At 42.2% G+C, this 18,154-nt stretch overlaps 1 protein-coding gene across 10 annotated transcripts in view; it reads left to right on the forward strand.

The window, feature by feature from the left end:
- The window catches only part of CTBP1 (C-terminal binding protein 1), a 767,834-nt gene that overhangs the window by 590,704 nt on the left and 158,976 nt on the right, over positions 1 to 18,154 (forward strand). The window contains exon 1 of one of the 10 annotated variants that reach the window (XM_073610946.1): positions 8,564 to 8,764. The exons of 7 other annotated variants lie outside the window; for them this stretch is intronic. In XM_073610946.1, coding sequence (XP_073467047.1) covers positions 8,725 to 8,764 — 40 coding nt within the window. In that variant the 5' untranslated portion in view covers positions 8,564 to 8,724. Of the gene's footprint in view, positions 1 to 8,563; positions 8,765 to 9,101; positions 9,373 to 9,755; positions 10,444 to 18,154 lie in introns of those variants that run through there. 2 more of the 10 variants (XM_073610949.1, XM_073610945.1) reach the window with 2 other exon arrangements.

Here is an 18,154-nt window from a genome sequence, read left to right on the forward strand (position 1 = left end):
AAATGAAGTGGTGGAGGGTGGTGAGTGTGCTCGGCTACCTTTGAACACTGCCCCTCCCTGTTCTTGTGTGGTTGTGTTTCTCAAACCTTTGCACATGCAGGAACGCCTGCTTGTAAAGAAGATGCGGAATGTGTTTTTTTTTTTTTTTGTTTTTTTTTTTTGTTTTTTTTTACATGCATTCAAGACCGAGAGCTTCCACTTATGGCAGAGACCGAAAATAATTCACACCATACATATTTACTGTTCACTCCTGGCCTAAAAATCCATACTTCTGCTGCAATAATGCTGCATGTTGTGTTATTTTCCAAACAGGCTGAGCTGCAGCCATAGATGGGAATTAACTACGTGGCAATGAATGGAATTCCACGTAATCTACTCCAATCCCGTGTAATCTAATGTAACATGTCATCTACTGAAGGCAAGTGACATGGGTACTATGGCTGCTATACACGGTTGCTGCAGGTGCATCCAATGACTGTGTGGCTCAGGGCAACTTCTGATCAGCTATGAAAGGTTTCAACCAACTGGAAAGGATGGCATTCCCTCAGATGCAGTGCACTTCAAATCTAGTTGCTTTACCAAGCGCTAATGTATTTGAAAACCCAGGTTCTGGCCTGGTGTCTGGAGACACTTGGCAAGCATCGGGAAGGGGCGTTGACCCCTGCCCTTTAGGCTGGTTTAATGCATGCGCACTGTAATGTTGACGTGTGTGTTTATCCTTTGTTTTCAATGTGTTCCCCCAAGGCGTGTTTGTGAATGTTTAAGCTTAGAGTTCACACCTAATGCATTGAGGCCATTCATGCGCTAACGCACGTAAGAGTTGACACCCCCCCCCCCCTTTTTTCCTTTGTGTTCAACACGTTCCTCCAGGTGTTTTGGTGAATGTTCATGCATTGCATGAACCCAACTTCATAGCTTGGAGGTCACTCTTGCCTATACGTGCGCTAAAACACATTTGTATACATTGTGTAATACCCATTGATTTTTTTAGTTTAATCTTGTTTTATTGAAGTTTTTTTTTATAACGGGAGTTACAGGTATAAAGTATATAGGAAGTACAGAGGTAGCGTGGTTCAGATCTTCCAATAGTGACTGTACACATACAAATATATTTGCATAGATTTTCAGATTCTGATGGAGAAATGGCACCAGTGATTAAGCACTACTATCTTGGGTCATCTAGGAATTATCTAGGAAGGAGACTGCCAACCAGATTGGTCCTGCTTTGGGAGACACTGTAAAAGGTATTACAATTCAATTATCAAGTTTGTCTGATGTGATTGTAGCTGTATTATTGAGTACTGCTTGGACCTTGAAGGGGACATACCCCGAAAGCTTGTCCTGAAAAATTGTATGTTAGTGCAAATAAAAAAGTGTCACGGACAGTACTCGGTTTTCTCAAGTTTGTCTGCTAATAGAGGGGGTGATTGAGCCTGTAAGGTTGGTGTCCAATAGTGGGAAAAGTGTTAACCAAAAAGAAACCAGTTGAGAAGGAAAGAACAACGTTCGGTGGTGTGATGGGAAGAAGAGGTATTGTGATCTCTCCTCTATGGCTGGTTGGGGGAGTACTGTAGATCTTCCTACCCTGAAAAGCAGATGAATAACAAAACATAGACCAGGAGGTCCATGACGTTTTTTAAATTGTTGTTCCCTGTGTCATTTCTTGGAACAACAAATGTTCCAAGGTCCCTTATGAAATAGAGTTCCATTGCCCATTCCACAAGGGGAGGTGTGATAGCTGTTTTCCAATATCAAGGTACTGTACTGGCTGTGGCTAGAATAGGACCGCTTTTTTGCGGACTTGAGGGGTCCAAACCAAAAACCTGCCACCTCTTCTCCTCTTTTTTTTTTTTTTTTTTTTTTTTTTTTTTTTTTTTTTTTTTTCAGTGCACCCCAAAGCTATACATGTATTGTTTGTTTTTCCCTGGGGGGCGGTGGGGTGGGGTGCATGTGTTTACTGCAAAGAAACGCAATGCACTGTTGCTTTTGTGTGAACCATGGTGACTTGGCTCCGGTGGGCACGTTACCAATACACTTGGCAGTTTCATTTTGGAAGTCCTCTTTCTACATGTTCATTGGCCCTACCTGCACATGTCGGCGCACAAAATCACACACCTGATCCTTAAAGTGTATTTGCATGTATGCCTTGGACAAAAAACCAAGGTCAGAAACCAAGTAAAAATGTACAGGCCAAAGCAAAACCCATGTGCAATTAATGCTCATTTAGTGTGTCCTTGTTGGACCAAACCAAATTGTTTTCTCTTTTTGTATATTCCCATTTGTGGCAGTCTAGTGTGGCAGAATCTGCCAGTCTGGTGGTGTGTTTGCCACATGCCGCTGGTATCCAGCAGCTGGCATGGTCTTTGCCTTTTGGCCAGTTTTGTTTGAAGTGTACTTGCACATGGCACTAATGTTTTAAAATGAGTATTCCTTACTGAAATTTCAGGTGTTTATTTTGCGCATATTCTTGCATGTAAAATTCTAACCTCTTCAAATTAACAGTTTATGCGCGCACATTTATATTTTTTTTTACTCTATATGTAGCACATGTTTATGCACCTGTGTGTACAATCACACTGAAAACAATGGCCTGAAAACACTGAAGGGTTTCATCGGGTTCCATCTTCCCAGGCATGAACAAATTATGATGAAGCCGTCCTGTAGTTATTTCAAGTAATTTTAATATATATTTTGTATAACCTATATTTAGACTTTTTTTTTTTTTTTCCCCGCCCAAAATGATGATCTAAGCCAGGGCAGCAAAAATACTAAACGTTTTGAATCCATTCTGATGTAGCACCCTCCTAGTTTAGAGTAGACTGCTAAGCAAATTTGATTTCACTGTAACTGTTGAGGCCCTGCCCCCTTGGGCAGAAGCCTGAGAGGAAATTGGCCTGAAGACAGAGTTCCCAGATACCTTTAGCTGGGGGGGGCTAATTGCCAAATCCAGCCCAAGGATCTAGCATGGTCAGAAGAGTGCTCATGGGATAGAGCCAGGGGGAAGCTGTGGGAGAGAGCCCAAGTTGTCCAAAGGCGGTGTGTGTGTCTAATGCCGCGCACACACGAGCGGACTTTACGGCAGACTTTGCCCAGCGGACGGGATTTTGTCGGACAATTCGATCGTGTGTGGGCTCTAGCGGACTTTGTTTTCTCAAAAGTTGGACGGACTTAGATTTGAAACATGTTTTAAATCAATCCGTCGAAATCGAGTCTGGTTGAAAAGTCCGCTCGTCTGTATGCTAGTTCGACGGACAAAAAGCCACGCTAGGGCAGCTATTGGCTATGAACTTCCTTGTTTTAGTCCGGTCGTACGTCCTCACGTACGAATTCGTCGGACTTTGGTGGTTTGTGTGTAGGCAAATCCGTTCATTCAGAAAGTCCATTGTAAAGTACATCAAAGTCCGCTCGTGTGTACGCGGCATTAATCTCCCTCACTAAGAACAGACTGGTGGATATTGACAGAAGACAACTGATCATGTGCCCAAGTGAGTATAGGACCCCAGTGCTGCAAGTGTGACAGTGTGGTGCTTTGAAACTCTGGCAGGAATATAGATCAGACTGCTAAAGCTGGCCATACAATTTTCTTCAATTCCCTTTAGATTTAACTTCAACTATGTAGTGCAAAGGCCAGCTTGATTGCATACAAATTGAAAGTGTTTAGGTTTTGACCTCATTTTATATGGTTTTGGTAAATCTAAAGGAAAATTTGTATAATGGGAAAAATGGATAGCCGCACTCCAAAAAATTCACCTTTTTATTATATAAAAATGGATATCAAAGCATCACAAATGGGTACAGACTAACTGTACAGCCGCTGACGTGTTTCACACCAAGCACGGGGCTTAGTCATAGCTCAGAAAATTGGTATAATGTATGGCCAGCCTTAGAGAGCCTATGTGTGACATTACTTTGTGAAAGTGCAGCCAGCAGTTATGCAATACTGCTAAAAGTTAAGCAGTCCTTTAAGTTTTACAGCTCTGGGGGGAACCCATGCTCCCTATCCAAGTTCATCGTTCCGCAATAAAAAAAACCCCCTAGACCAGGGGTGTCAAACGCCATTTCATTGCGTGTTCGCGGCAGCATTATAGTTGCCCTCAAAGGGCCAGTTGTAGATGTATTGCTGGCCATACACTATACGAAAAATCGGCCGAACCCATTTTTGAAAAACGAACATTCGGCCGTGAGCGCAAACGATGGTGCCATCATGAAATGACCGATAAATCGTTTAGTGGACATAAATTAATGCATTTTTTGTTTGTTTTTTTACATATACCTAGTGCAGTCAGTTCAGACAGGAAACACATTAACCTTTTCAATTTATCGTTCGTTCGGCAGAAAATTTCCAAACTTGTCCTTTTTTCGGCTCAAAAACGTCCCAACGATTATCGATTTTGTGCCCATTAACTGGCCAAAAAACAAATGAACTGTCTAAATGACTGAATTTCGGCTGATTTTTCGTTTAGTGTATGGCCAGCATAAGACTAGAGGTCCAGAGCACCCTATCCCCCCCTTACATCAGATGTCAATACCCCCCCCCCCCCCAACCATTATAAATCAAAAGTCCTCCACCCTCCCTTACATCACAGTGCACCTCCTTAAGTTGTCCCGCTGCCAAAAGGAGAGGCTGTCAAGTAGAAAGGGCAGGGTCTGGAGGAGGACCAGAGGAGGGCTGGAATCAGCTGCCAGAGTCTGTCGAATGCTGAGAGCAGGGGAGGCAGAGATGAGGGGGTGCTGTCGCTGCGTGAGGTGCAAAAGTTGGTTGAGTTCGGACCTCCTCTCTGCTGCCGACTGCTGAGACGAGGTGGGGCAGAAGCAAAGGGGAGGCGGATGGTTGGGGGGGGGGATGTGCAGCAGCTGCAGGAGAGGTGCGAGGGCCACATGAAATGGCTTGGCGAGCCGCATTTGGCCCACGGGCCTTGTGTTTGACACAAATGCCCTAGACTGATCTTGATGGAGGGGAAGAATGACAAAAAAATGCTATGTGCCTGGCTGTGTGCTCTATGGGGGTCTACCAGCGGTTTTTTTTTTGTTTTTGTTTTTTTTTTGTTTTTTTTTTTTAGGGGGAGTGCTACACTATATTCTAGTACACAGTTGGCATCAAATTTTGAAGATTCTTGTCTGAGCATTGCAGAAACCAACACCTTGTAATAGCATAACATAGCTGATTAACATATATTTTTATGATCTAATATTCTAAAAAGTGGAGCTACCCTTTGAACTTTATTTAGTACGGTAATTTTTTTTTTTTTTTTTTTATTTTTTTTTTTAAGTTTCCCATTTGTCATGTAAATGTTTCTCTTGCTGCAGTGCAAATATTTGCATTTGTTACAAATGCCATTGTAGACCTGCCCTTGTGATGTAAAATGACAAGCTTTGTAGGTTAGTAAAGGGTTAAACGGCCAGGAAGCTTTCTAATCAGGAAATGTGAGTGTAGCACTGAGTGCCCTCCTAGGGGTGTGTGAAGTCATCTAGGAAACACAAGGCTATGAGAAGCACATTTCACTCCACACACTGCAGCTGCTGACTCAATGAAAGACACAAAACTCCGAATGTACTATTTGTAATAATCCATAGTGACCGAATTCTTTCACGGTTCTAGCCGCCATGGTAAATCGAAACAGAGTAATGGCCCGTACACACGATCCGAATATCGTACGGAAACTGTCGTCCGAGGAGGAATCGAACGATTTTCGGATCGTGTGTACACTACTTTTCGAGAGCCAATCACGACCGTTCATCCAATTTTTTTTATTATTCGACCGGACAAGCACGAAAAATTTTCCTCGTACTATACCAGATCATATGATTTTCGTTTTTGTCAGTATAGTTGTCGTCCGAAAATACAATACAATTACATTACAACTCGTGACGTCACTTCCGATATTTTTTTTTTCTGTTGTGCGAGAATTTTTGTGACTTTACCTATTCAATTTCTACTTGCAACTATTAAGCAAAAAAGGTCGTACGATATTCGGATCGTGTGTACGGGCCATTGGGCCTCGTTCACATGGACGTAGTGTAGTGCACCCCCTTGCAGGGCTGTGTTTTCCCCCCGCAGGTTCTCTCCGTATCCTCCCGCAGGCAGTCCCATTGATGTCAGTTGAGATGCATGGACACAGACGCTGTTCATAATCGGACGTCTGTGTAGGTGTAGGCGGGGCCAGAATGAGTGAAGGGGGGGGCACCACAAGGGGATTGGGGGAGGAGATTTGTGTTGGAAGGAGGGGGGGGGGGGGATTTGTTAATGGCCAGGGGTAAGAGGGTAAATTGGGGGGGGGCTCTAAAAGTGGTGATCTAAGGGGATTTGTGTTGGGGGGAGGAAGATTTGTGCTGGGAGGGGGGGATTTGGGAGCAATTTGTGCTGGGAGGGATTTGAAGTGGGGGTGGGGGGGTGTACTAGGAGGGGAACTTTTAGGGGTAGAGGCTTTTGTGCTGGGGGGTGAATTTTATTTATTTATTTATTTTTATCTTTGGGTGGGCAGGAGACAAAGATGTATGCAGAGGGCGATTTCAGCAGGGGGGCAGATTTGTACTGGGAGGAGGGGAACTTTTATGCTTAGGGGTAAGCATGCAGATTAGTAACACATAATGCTAATGCAGTTTGGCATGTTGGCCCTGGGCTCTAGGTGACCTTGGCACTGGGTGTAGGTCCTTGAACCCGCACTGTGTTCAGGGACATCTACCCACATGGATGTCAGATTGGGAGTGGTGTTGTGTCCATATGACATCAGTGAGGGTGCACAGGACATCCATGTGCCCTCGTGCAGTAAACCCGACCCTGGATAGATGTATGCCCTGTGTAAAAAAGGAAAAAGAAATGGCAACCACCCCAACTTATAACTGGCCTTTTTGAAGCAAAGAGTACATGGATGGGTGACGCAGGTCAAAAAAAAAGTTCCCAGCTCACTTGCCAGCCTTACCAGTGAGCTGAGAGTTTTTGTTTGTTTTTTGACCTGTGTAGGGCCTGTAAAACAGAATAATGAAGGCAGCACAAACATGGACTCTTCACATCAGTGTTTGTGACTCGTGTAGTTCTCTATAAGGCAGGGATATGCAATTAGTGGACCTCCAGCTGTTGCAAAACTACAAGTCCCATCATGCCTCTGCCTCTGGGTGTCATGCTTGTGGCTGTCAGAGTCTTGCTATGCCTCATGGGACTTGTAGTTCTGCAACAGCTGGAGGTCCGCTAATTGTATATCCCTGCTATAAGGGCTTCTTCACATGGCCGGCCCCCATCCCTCCTAATGTCCACCAAACCAGAAATCCAGCTGCTCAGGGCTCTGCACCTGCTGCGGCAAAAATTTAGCAGTTGTAAAGGGCAAAGGTGTGTGTGTGTGTGTGTGTGTGTGTGTGTGTGTGTGTGTGTGTGTGTTTTTTTTTTTTTTTTAATCTTAAAGGATAAGTTCACCTTTTGGAACATGTTACATATTCCATGACCTGTATCCACCCCTCCTCCCCTCCCTGTGACAGCCTGCAGGGGTTTCCATCCCCCTCCCCCCCCATGCTGTCACAATTTAAAAACCTCTTGGCCCTGTGGGGGCTCTGCCCACACAGCTGTTTCCTGTGAATGAATGCCTAAAGGTAACGTCCTCCACCGCAGCTGATGGCTTGTAGTTCTCTAGATGTGGACGAGAAGGCTTGGCTCACAGGCTGTCCACAAGGTTTAGGAGTGTGTCTATGGGAATATTTGATCATTCTGCCAGAAGCACATTTGTGAGGTCAGGCACTGATGTGGATGGGAAGGCCTGGCTCGCAGTCTCCGCTCAAATTTATTCCAAAGGTGTTCTATCGGGTTGAGGTGTGCAGGCCAGTCAAGTTCATCCGCCCCAAACTTGCTCATCCAGGTCTTGATGGACCTTGCTTTGGTCCAAATCATTTGGTGGAGGGGGGGGGGGATTATGGTGTAGGGTTGTTTTTCAGGGGTTGGGTTTGGCCCCTTAGTTCCAGTGAAGGGAAATCTTAAGAAGTCAGCATACCAAGACATTTTGGACAATTTCATGCTCCCAACTTTGTGGGAACAGTTTGGGGATGGCCCCTTCCTGTTCCAACATGACTGCGCACCAGTGCACAAAGCAAGGTCCATAAAGACATGAATGAGTGAGTTTGGGATGGAGGAACTTGACTGGTCTGCACAGAGTCCTGATCTCAACCCGATAGAACACCTTTGAGATGAATTACAGCGGGGACTGCGAGCCAGGCCTTCTCGTCCAACATCAGTGCCTGACCTCACAAATGCACTTCTGGAAGAATGGCCAAATATTCCCGTAGACACACTCCTAAACCTTGTGGACAGCCTTCAGAAGAGCCTAAGCTGTTAAGATATAATTGAAATTTATTTTTATATATTTTTTTTATTTTTTTTTTTTATGTCATAAGATTAAAAAAAATATAAAAAATGTTAAACCTTGCAATGTGTGATCTTTGATCTGTGTGGTGGCTTTTTTTTTCTTTTTTTTTTTTCCCCTCCCTCCCACACTGCTTTTTCTCAGCAGCTTCTGCTGACAAACCAAAGATTTGCTTCTGGCACAAGTTGTCTCCTCCCCCTCCTGCCTCTCCCACTTTGCACAGACAGTCTCATTTGGGCTGTGTGTGTGTGCCCCAGCCTGTGTGCATGCGCCTGTGTGTGTGTGTCTTACTTCTGGGAAAAATTGAAGTGGCGGCCATATGCTTGGGATTAATTTTCCATATCTCACTCAATTTTAGAGAGGCCGGACACACACCTCAATGGGAAGTTCTCATTTGCTAAACAAGGGCTTGCCTCTAGGTAATGCTATTTAAACCTAACACCTCGGTTTTTTTTTTTTTTTTTTTTTATTTGAATTTGTGTTTTGCTTTTTTTTTTTTTTTTTTTTTTTTTGCCTCCTTTTTTGTGTATCTAATTTTTTTTTTTTTTTTATTGTGTGATCTAGCCATGGGGTTGCAAGCTTCCTTGTGTTATGCCCTTATCCCATCCCCCTCCCCTCTTCCCCTGGCTTCAATCCTTGCTGGCTTTGTGTATGTGAGTCAATGAGAGCGAGAGTGCATTTTTTTTTTTTTTTTTTTTTCCCCTCTCCTGCGGAATAAAAGGTTTATTTATATCCCAACTTCGCTTCTACAGCATTATGCCCAGCAGTCGCAAAGCTGCAGCAGCTGTATGAGTCCGTTCTGCTTCAATTCTCTAATGCATTTTTATTTTTTTTTTCAAAAACTTGCACCGTAGAGTACGCCTGTAATTTTTTATTTTTTTTTAAATTTTTTTATTTTTTTAGTGTGTGTTTTTATGCCTGGTCAGAAGGGATCGGATTTAAATCATGCCTGCTCTTTTTTTAAAAAATTGTTTTCTAGGCTTTAGAACTTGTCGGATGATTTTTGTAGAGCCATAGTGGATAGCAGGTAAAATTTAAAAAAAAACAAAAAAAATTATGCTTGATAAATTTTAGTTTTATTTTTTTTTTTTTTTTGGTTTGTTTTAATGCTGTTGAGTTAACTGATGGTATCACTTTTTTTAAATCCTAGTTTTCATTATTTGTATTTCCGTACAAAAACATGGTTTGTGAAGTTGGGTTATTTGTTTGTTTGTTGAAATTGCGTGAGCGAGGCTTGCTGGCCGGTTTTAACCCCTTTCGGAGGCGTTGCTTGGTTGGTTTTCTCTGCAGAGTCCTCCCTTTTTTGGCTGTCTGGTAGCTGACAGGTTAAATTTCGGGTTGTACTACAACAACTGACACATGTTGGTTTCTGAGCAAACAGGCTGATATTTTTTTGTAGGCTGAAAAAGGAACTGGCTTTCTAGGTCCTTCCCCCACCCCTTGGCAGTACAACCACACCGAGTTGAGATCATAATCCAGGCAACGAGAAAAAAAAAAAAAAAAAATTATGCCTGTGCAACTATGGGATTTTTTTTTTTTTTTAAGAACTTTCCAAGGGAGGAAATAAAATCTGTTCTAGCAATGGGAAAAATCCTGCTGGGATCAGCAAAAAAATAAAACCCAGGACTGCAGCAGCTGAGTTTAAACAGCAAAAAAAAAAAATTCTCGAATTCCTCTCGAAGGAAGTAAAAATATTTGACGGGACTTTCTCCGAACCCCTTTTTTTTATATTAATTTTTCCTGAAAATCTTTTTTGGTGATTTTTTGATGGAGCCCTTGGATTCTTTTTTTTTTTTCCCTGCAAATCAGATCATCGCGTTCTGCAGAGAGTGAAATGAGCCGCTGCCTCCGATAGGATCTGAGAGCGCGCTGCGGTTACAAAGCAGCATATTCTTTTCTTGCCTCGGTCTTTTGTCACTGGAGCTAGTTAGGGTCATTTGTCTCTGCTTCGGACCTCTTCAGCATCAAGTCAATTGGTTTGCGGCCGTGGCGTGAAGTTCTTCGGGGGGAAAAAAAAAAAAAAAAAGCAGCCGCCTCTGGTGGCGTTGGGTGCTCGCGATGCATGGCTGGAACTTTTTCCCTTTGGCAGCCGAAAAATGTAAGTTATACTACTACTGTATTTTATTGGGGGGGGGGGGGGGTGTTCATGCAATAACCCTGTCATTGCTGGGAAGTGCCTTCAGTACTACGATGTACGTTATTTTATTTTATTTTTTTTCCTTGGATGTGTAAGGAAGCAATGGATGTGACTAGAGCAGCAGGCTTTGTCCAGCAAGTTTTAGTCTTTTACTAATCCAGCTTACTGGGAGAGAAATGCAGATCTGAGAAGACAAAAAGTAGAATGGGCAACGCAACTGAAAAGCAAAATTGGGGGGGGGGGGGGGGGGGGACTGGAGCAAAAAGTAGAACTGTTGCTTGTGTTTTGAGAAAAAATTGGGTTGTTGTGGTCAACGGTTCTAATTTTTGATTAATATTCCCCTTTGAAAGCTTTAAGGTTTTTGCTGGTACCAACCATATTCCATTGAGTCCAAAATTTCTACATCTTGATAGGCTTCAGGGTTCGTTACTCTAGAGTATTCAAACCAGGCACCTGATGGGGGGTCAGAAATGTAATTAGTTTTTTTTTTTTTTTTGGTTTTTTTTTTTGGAGAGGTGTGGAGGGGGCAGCTTTTTTTTTTTTTTTTTCTGCAGTCCAAGACCAATCAACGTTGGTAAAATTGGCCTGTTGTGATGGAAGACAGTTGGCAGCCAGTTGAATAGGATTCCTTTTTGTTTTTGAAGGACATAGTCCTTTGGAGAGTTGGAGCTTTGGGTGCATTTGTTTCCCGATCTGTTTTGTCCCAAGGCAGTAACAATGGAGCGATATGCGAGGACGATAGACTTCACGCTTATACAAGCCGATTAGCATATAAAGAGGTTCACCACTCCTGTAGCTTGGAGGTTTGCGCTGTAGGGTGGAGGCTTCTGCTCTGGGATTGTTCGGAGTGTCAGATTTATTCCATGTGCAATCTAGAGACAAATGGGAATCTGGTTGCCAGAATGCAGAGTCTGCACTTGCTGTCAATTTATGGTTGAGTAGTTAAGCAAAGGTGCCCCTCCACTAGTAAACAGATCTGCTGCTGTTTTTTTTTTTTTTTTTTGCACTTCAGATGCATTTTTTTTATTTTCTCTTTTTTGCATAATGTGGACAGGGCTTTTCCATCCGCACCATAGGAAGAAAGCTTTGTTGTGCAATTACTGGACTCATCTGTTGAATTTGCATACGGTATGACGTGCCTATTGTCTCTTCCTATGTAGGCTACATATTCTTAATGGCTTCTGTGTGTGGCTTCTGAATAGGAGTGTAAAACAATGCAGATAAACAGCGGTCAGGTAGAATGTGCGATTAATGGAGTGTAACTGTGACCATCTCTTGGAGCTGAGTTTTTTTTTTTTTTTTTTTTTTTTTTTTCTTCATTAATTTTCAGTGCGTTTGTGCTAGAGCAGATGGTTGGCTGTGATTGGACAGAGAACTCTCGGTTACTATGTCCTTTTTAATTCCATTTGACAATAAAATGGTATGAAAGGAGGAGAATCGCTGGGGAATTTTTTTTTTTTTTGCTTTCAAGAGCAAGTGGTGATGTTGGCAAGGGCTGTTTGTGCTGCAAAACAGGTTGAGGGGTCTGATTTGATTACATTTATTTTTTTTTTATTTTTTTTATGAGCATCAGTTATTTAATCTTCTGACATATTCTAAAGTGATTTTGCAGAGAATACAGATCTATTCATATTAGCCTGTGAACCTTAAGAAGCTTACTGTGTAATGTCCATATGACGGTACTACAGACAAATACCAGAGCTTATGGACAGAATACAGTTAATGTCAATGTAAGCTTTGAGTGTATGGCAGGAAACTGGATCGCGGGAGGGGAAATCCAGGCAAATGGGATATACACAAATACTCACAGTAGTGGTCTTTGTGAGCATTAACATAGATACCTGTGCTGCAAGGCCAACTGAGTTCCACTTAGCAGCTTTATTTTTTTCATTATTTTTAAAGTTCAACCCTAGGCTAAAATTAAAAAAAAAATACTGTAGCACCTTGACAAGGGGCTAGCAGATGGAATTGGTTTGTAATACATTTTTTTTCTTCTTGTAATCTATGGCTAAAGAATATCTAAAATCTATTCTATTCTAAAAAATGCTGGCACAAAGTATTCTCTGGTTATACCCATGTCATGTGACCTAGTGAGCCCCTAAAACTGCATGTTTTGTAGGCCCCAGTCATCTTGAACAGATTCTCTTAAGTGAGCATCCAGGAATGGCCCACCTGCATGTGTAGAATTCTTGGCCATGCTATCAGTCAGTGGTACTTGGGCGAGGTTGAAAAGATCCTACTGGATGATGTCATCTAGACCCTGCTGAGTTGTTGCTGTTGAGAAATCATGATGCCATCAAAGGATGCCGTAGAGCAGTGGTGATCAACCCTGTCCTCAGGGCCCACTAACGGGCCAGGTTTTATGTATTACCTTGGGCAGATGCATACTAGAATACTACAGTCGCTGAGCAGCAAATGATATCACCTGTGATGTATTTCAGTTATCTTGTCCTCTGGGCCCACTAACAGGCCAGGTTTGCAAGTTGATGACCACTGCACTGCCGTAGAGGTTTCCACATGGGCAGAAAGATGACATTAAACCTGTTTGTGCTTTTGCCTTGTGACCCAGTGAAATCAAAGGGATGGCTACTTGGTATTTTTTTGGGGGCACACCGTTTATGTTTAAAGAACAAAGAAGGTGTATAAATCCCGCAATAGTTCTTGCCTAATAAATTAGGGTATTTAAGTGTTGCAATATCCATCATCCCATACTCCCTTCTATTTAAGTCATACCACTCTATCTTTATATTGTTGGATATACATGGCTTCACCGTGATCGGTTGGCCACTGTTCATTCAGACCCTCCAACCACAGTTTATTTTTGTTTTTTACATTTATTCAATAAAGTAGTAGAAAGGTTAAAAAAAAAAAAAATGCACTTTCTGGCAACCTACCAAGATTCAGCATACTAAAGTCAGATAATGAGTCATGATTGGCTGGCTTGGGCAGCAGATTGTCAGAGTGCAATGGTCATCCTCTAAAACGATGATCTCCAAACTGCGGCCCACAGGCCACATGTGTAGCCCTTTACTTGCCTTTATTTGGCCCTTGGGGCACTATTTATTGATGCAAGGCACCATTCCTCACTGGCAACAATGATTGGGCACGGTTCCTCCCACTGACATCAATGGTGCTATGGTATGATTGTTTATTCCCATTGATATTGGGGCATTTCCTACTCTGTCTGGAAGAACAGTAAACGGAACCTTAGTTTAGAAAGATTGGGGACCCTTGCTCTAAAACAAAGATCGCCTGTGGAGGCCTTAATATGCACTGCAAGATGACATAGAAAATTTGACAAGGTTATTGTAACCAGGACCTCAGAGAGAGCGAAGGTAAGCTTATGCATGGGCTTGACCTTATCCAAGTCTCATTTTAGAGGACATATTGTATAGACAGGCCATGTTTTGGGAATTTCTCTTGGATAAAATAGCTGTCCAACATACCAAGGCATTGACTCTGATTTAAAGCACCTGTGCAAGATAAAGGAAAACCTGCAAACATGGCCTGTTGGGGGTACTTGAGGCTAGGGTTGAGAACCACTGATATAGTATATATTAAAGCAAGATTATAATGGATAGTGAGACAACTGCCCATCGTCCTTGACTAGGACCAGCCTCAATTTGTTGAAAAAAAAAAACAGCCAAGTGTGGTCCCAAGATCTGGTCCCATTTTTCCCTATAGAAAAAGCAGAATCCCAAAGCCTGGCCACAGATTTTCCAGCTTCCTGCAAAATGTGTGTAAGCAACTGTTGTTTGGTAGCACTCTATCGTACCTTTTGTAAAGTGTAATGGCTTTATAATCAACCTATTGCGGCGTCTTCCACTTAGTGTATTAGTATTGAGCTTTTTATTGGCGTCCTAATTGCTGGGAATGCTCACTGGTTATGTTGCAAGCAAAAATGGCCTTCAGCTGGCCTAAGTATTTATGGTTGATGCCTTTTACACATTAAAGGCTAATTTTCATCTTTGTGTGAATGGGCCCTTTTTATAGTTCCCCCTTCAAGGCACTAAACTCTAGCTCATAGATAAGCCAGCCACACAGAAAAGAATAGGTTTTCTACCTAAAGTGTATTTTCATGAAGTGGTAAAGGCAAGTTATGGTGAGGTGGGCTTAAAGGAACCCAAAACCCCTCCACTGAACCTGTGTAAAGCACAGTAAAGACTTTTTTTTTTAAAAACCGAAGATGTGTACATACCTCACTTCTGTCACAACACCCACCGCCAAAAAAGGGCTTTATTTCCTATTTTAGGATAGTGGGTGGAGTCATGCATCTCATTCTTTATGGCCTGGGCCAACTGAGCAACCAGAACCGCTGGTTTATAGCACAGATATGGCTTAGCATTTATTATGGATTGCATACATTTACAAATGTATTACAGCTTTCAGGCTTGTTGGCCCCTAAAATGGCTTGGCATGAAAAAAGAAAATCTAAGATCTAATCTAGACAGGTTATTGGGGACTAAAAAAAGCCCTCCACTGAACCAGTGTAAAGTGCAGTATAGCTTTTGTAAAGTAGATGGTATCTACGTGCCGTAGTTCATCACAATTTCGAAGAACAAGAAGTTTATTCACTTTGAGACAGTGGGTGGACCCATGCCAACTGTACATCCAAAACAACTGGTTGATGGCACAGATGTAGCCTAATAATAAGCCGTTTATGCCAAACTTCCAGGTGTTATAATGCTGGAAATCCGAGTAGTGTGCAAAGGTTCTCAGTGTTGAAAAATTAGATCGTTGTGGCATGGTGCGTGGCTTTTTCGCTTTTTTCAGTGTTCTGAATTTTCGCTACCCTGATCAATGGTCCTATCATGCCTGTACGTATGATGGGTCTCCGATGTCTATGGGTAGCTGGCTGTCCAGATTGTGTGGTCTTTATTTAAAGATGATGCTATTGGGGGCAAACCAGAAATTGGATCAGAAGAACAAAATCCTGCAATGTATAATCTTAAACCATTTTAAACCGCTTTTAAAACACAACTGGAGCTCCGGTTTTCACGTTTGGCATTTCGGATTCTATGATAGCTCTGAGGTTCTGAACATGAGCGGTTATGTTTTTCTTCCCAATACATTAAATGTGCGTACACAGCATTCATCCTGAAGATACCCCACCATCTTTCTTTTCTGTTTCATAACTTTGTCAGCTCATCCCATCTTTCAAGCTGATTATGACGTCAAAGACTCTTTTTAGATGCAGCTGTTACTAAACCTTTAATGAAGCGGCTTCCCTGTCCTCTTTCTAGACTAACGGAAATATTTCCTTACAAGCAGTCTATTGTAGAATGGGAAACAAAATGTGACCAAACCAGATTTTTTTTTTTTTTCCCAGAGCCGGCTAAATGAAGAGGACTCTTGTGTGTTATTCCTTTGTGAATTATCATGGTTGACTGTTAAAAGGAAAGGCAGGGCCTGTTATCACAACTGTAGAATATTCTGGGATTCGTGTCCCCAAAGACCTGTCTGTATGTTCGAATGGATAAAGATACTGTCCAACTGATGCTTTATGGGCAGCATTACATCGTTATTTAGAGCAGCGAGTAGTTTGGGAAATGACGATATGACCTTGGGGATAGAAGTCTCAGGGCCAGATGGGCCTGCTGGAGCTTGCAATGATTGTTGAGATGTTGCTTTGTGTGTTGTGTTGGTGCCCTCCTCTCATCTAAATAGTCCACGATCTGCATTATTCCTGATTTATGTCATTCCTGTCTATGGAGTGAGTCAATGTCAGACCTGGGATGATTGTTCTACATCTGTGGGCAGCAGCTGACACACCCAGTCGATGGTTCTTTCATGTTTACATGTATTATATGTATGTGTGTAGTGTATGCATTTAAAAGAATTTTAAAAAGTGTGTGTGTATCTTGATCCCTGCACACGTCTATAGAAAAATTTGCCTGGTGGACTGCAAATAAAGGAAATACAAGCAAAGGAAAATGAGATGCAGGATACATTAGAGCAGATCTGTTGTATATGTAGAAAAATAAATAGGAGGAGCCAGCTCGTGGGAGCTTACGCTCTAAAAGGGAGAGGCAAGTGATGCAAAAGGTAGTAATTATAAATGGATGAGCTGATGGTGGAAAGGTAACACGTCCAAGTCTGTTGCTCATGACTGGATAGACTAATTTTCAAAATTATACACAAGTTATCAAAATATGATCTTTTACTGAAAGTATAACTGAAGGCAAAACTTTTTGTTTAGCTTTGGTTTGAGTAGAGAGGGATTAGAAGTAAGGTTTTTATTGATGTCTGTGTCCCCCTTGGGGAGATTCCTGGTCCAAGTGACCGCTAAACTGATGGTGAAATACACAAATTTCAAATGGCCCTCAAATTGAAATTCCTCCAATGGGGACACTCATTTCTTGTGACCTTGGTGACTACCAGGAATTTCCTAATGTGCTCCCAATGAGACACTGATTGGGGGGGGGGGGGGGGTGTGCCCTTTTAAGTCTACTGTAGAGTCAAATACAAAAAAAAAAAAAAAAAAATGATATATGTACCTGTTCTATGAGATGGAACTGCACAGAGTGGGCCAGATCCTCATCTTCTTGGGTCCCACACTAGTGCTCCTGGTTCCTCCTCTTCTCGATGTGCCATCATAGGAAGCCACTACTTTTTGTGGCACACCTGTGCACTAACTCCTGAGCCACGTTGCCTTTGTCCATAGACGCAAACAGTGCTCCTCAGCCATGCCCCTCGCTTGTCATAGGATTTGACTGACACTGGGGTTGATTTTCTAAAGGCAAATCCACTCTGCACTACAAGTACACTTGAAAGTGCACTTGTATGTGCAGTCACTGTAGATCAGAGGGGAAGCTCTGCTGATTTTATCATCCAATCATGTGCAAGCTAAAATGCTGTTTTTTATTTAACTTGCTTGTCCCCCTCAGATCTACAGCACTTCCAAGTGCACTTGGAAGTGAACTTGTAGTGCAAAGTGGATTTGCCTTTAGTAAATAACCCCCACTGTGTTTTTAGAGTGATTTTATTTCTCCCTTTTTCCCGAGCCATAGCTTGTGGCGTTAAGGCCTTTGCCTACCCCACATGGCATGTGAGCCTCAATATTTTTGGAACGTATTGAACTCAAGGCTGATGCATGATAAATATTCTGGAGAGCGAGTGAGTTTTTTTTTTTTTACAGAAATAACATTGATAAAAATAGAAATATAATTTTGTCCGTTGAAACATTTTTAGAATGTTTTAATTACAATATTAAAGGAATCCACACCCCCTAGCAACCCCAATTATTTTACAAAGTCCCATAAATAATTTAATGGAGATCACCTGTGTGTAGGGAAGGGGTTTAAATGATTGTGGTATAAACGCATACGTATCCGGAAGGTCCAAATTCTGTCGGGTTAGACCTTGCCAGAATAACCTACACCATAAAGACTAAAGAACACTCCAAGCAGCTCTGTAAAAATGTGATAAAAAAAGCACAAATCAGGGGAAGAAGACAAGAAAATGTCCTATTCAATCGATTTCCCGTTAAAAAAAAAAAAAAAAAAAAATAGTCATGCAAGGAGGAGACTAATAAGAGAACACCAAGACCTTTGACATCTGTGAACCTGTGAACAAGTTACAGACCTATATGGCTGCTCCATCAGACACAGCTTTTATCCAATGGTGGCAAAAGCCTCTGCCTAATTTTTTTTTTTTAACCTATCACACATAG

The sequence above is a fragment of the Aquarana catesbeiana genome, linkage group LG01 (assembly GCF_042186555.1).
Source record: "Aquarana catesbeiana isolate 2022-GZ linkage group LG01, ASM4218655v1, whole genome shotgun sequence".
Lineage (NCBI taxonomy): Eukaryota > Metazoa > Chordata > Amphibia > Anura > Ranidae > Aquarana > Aquarana catesbeiana.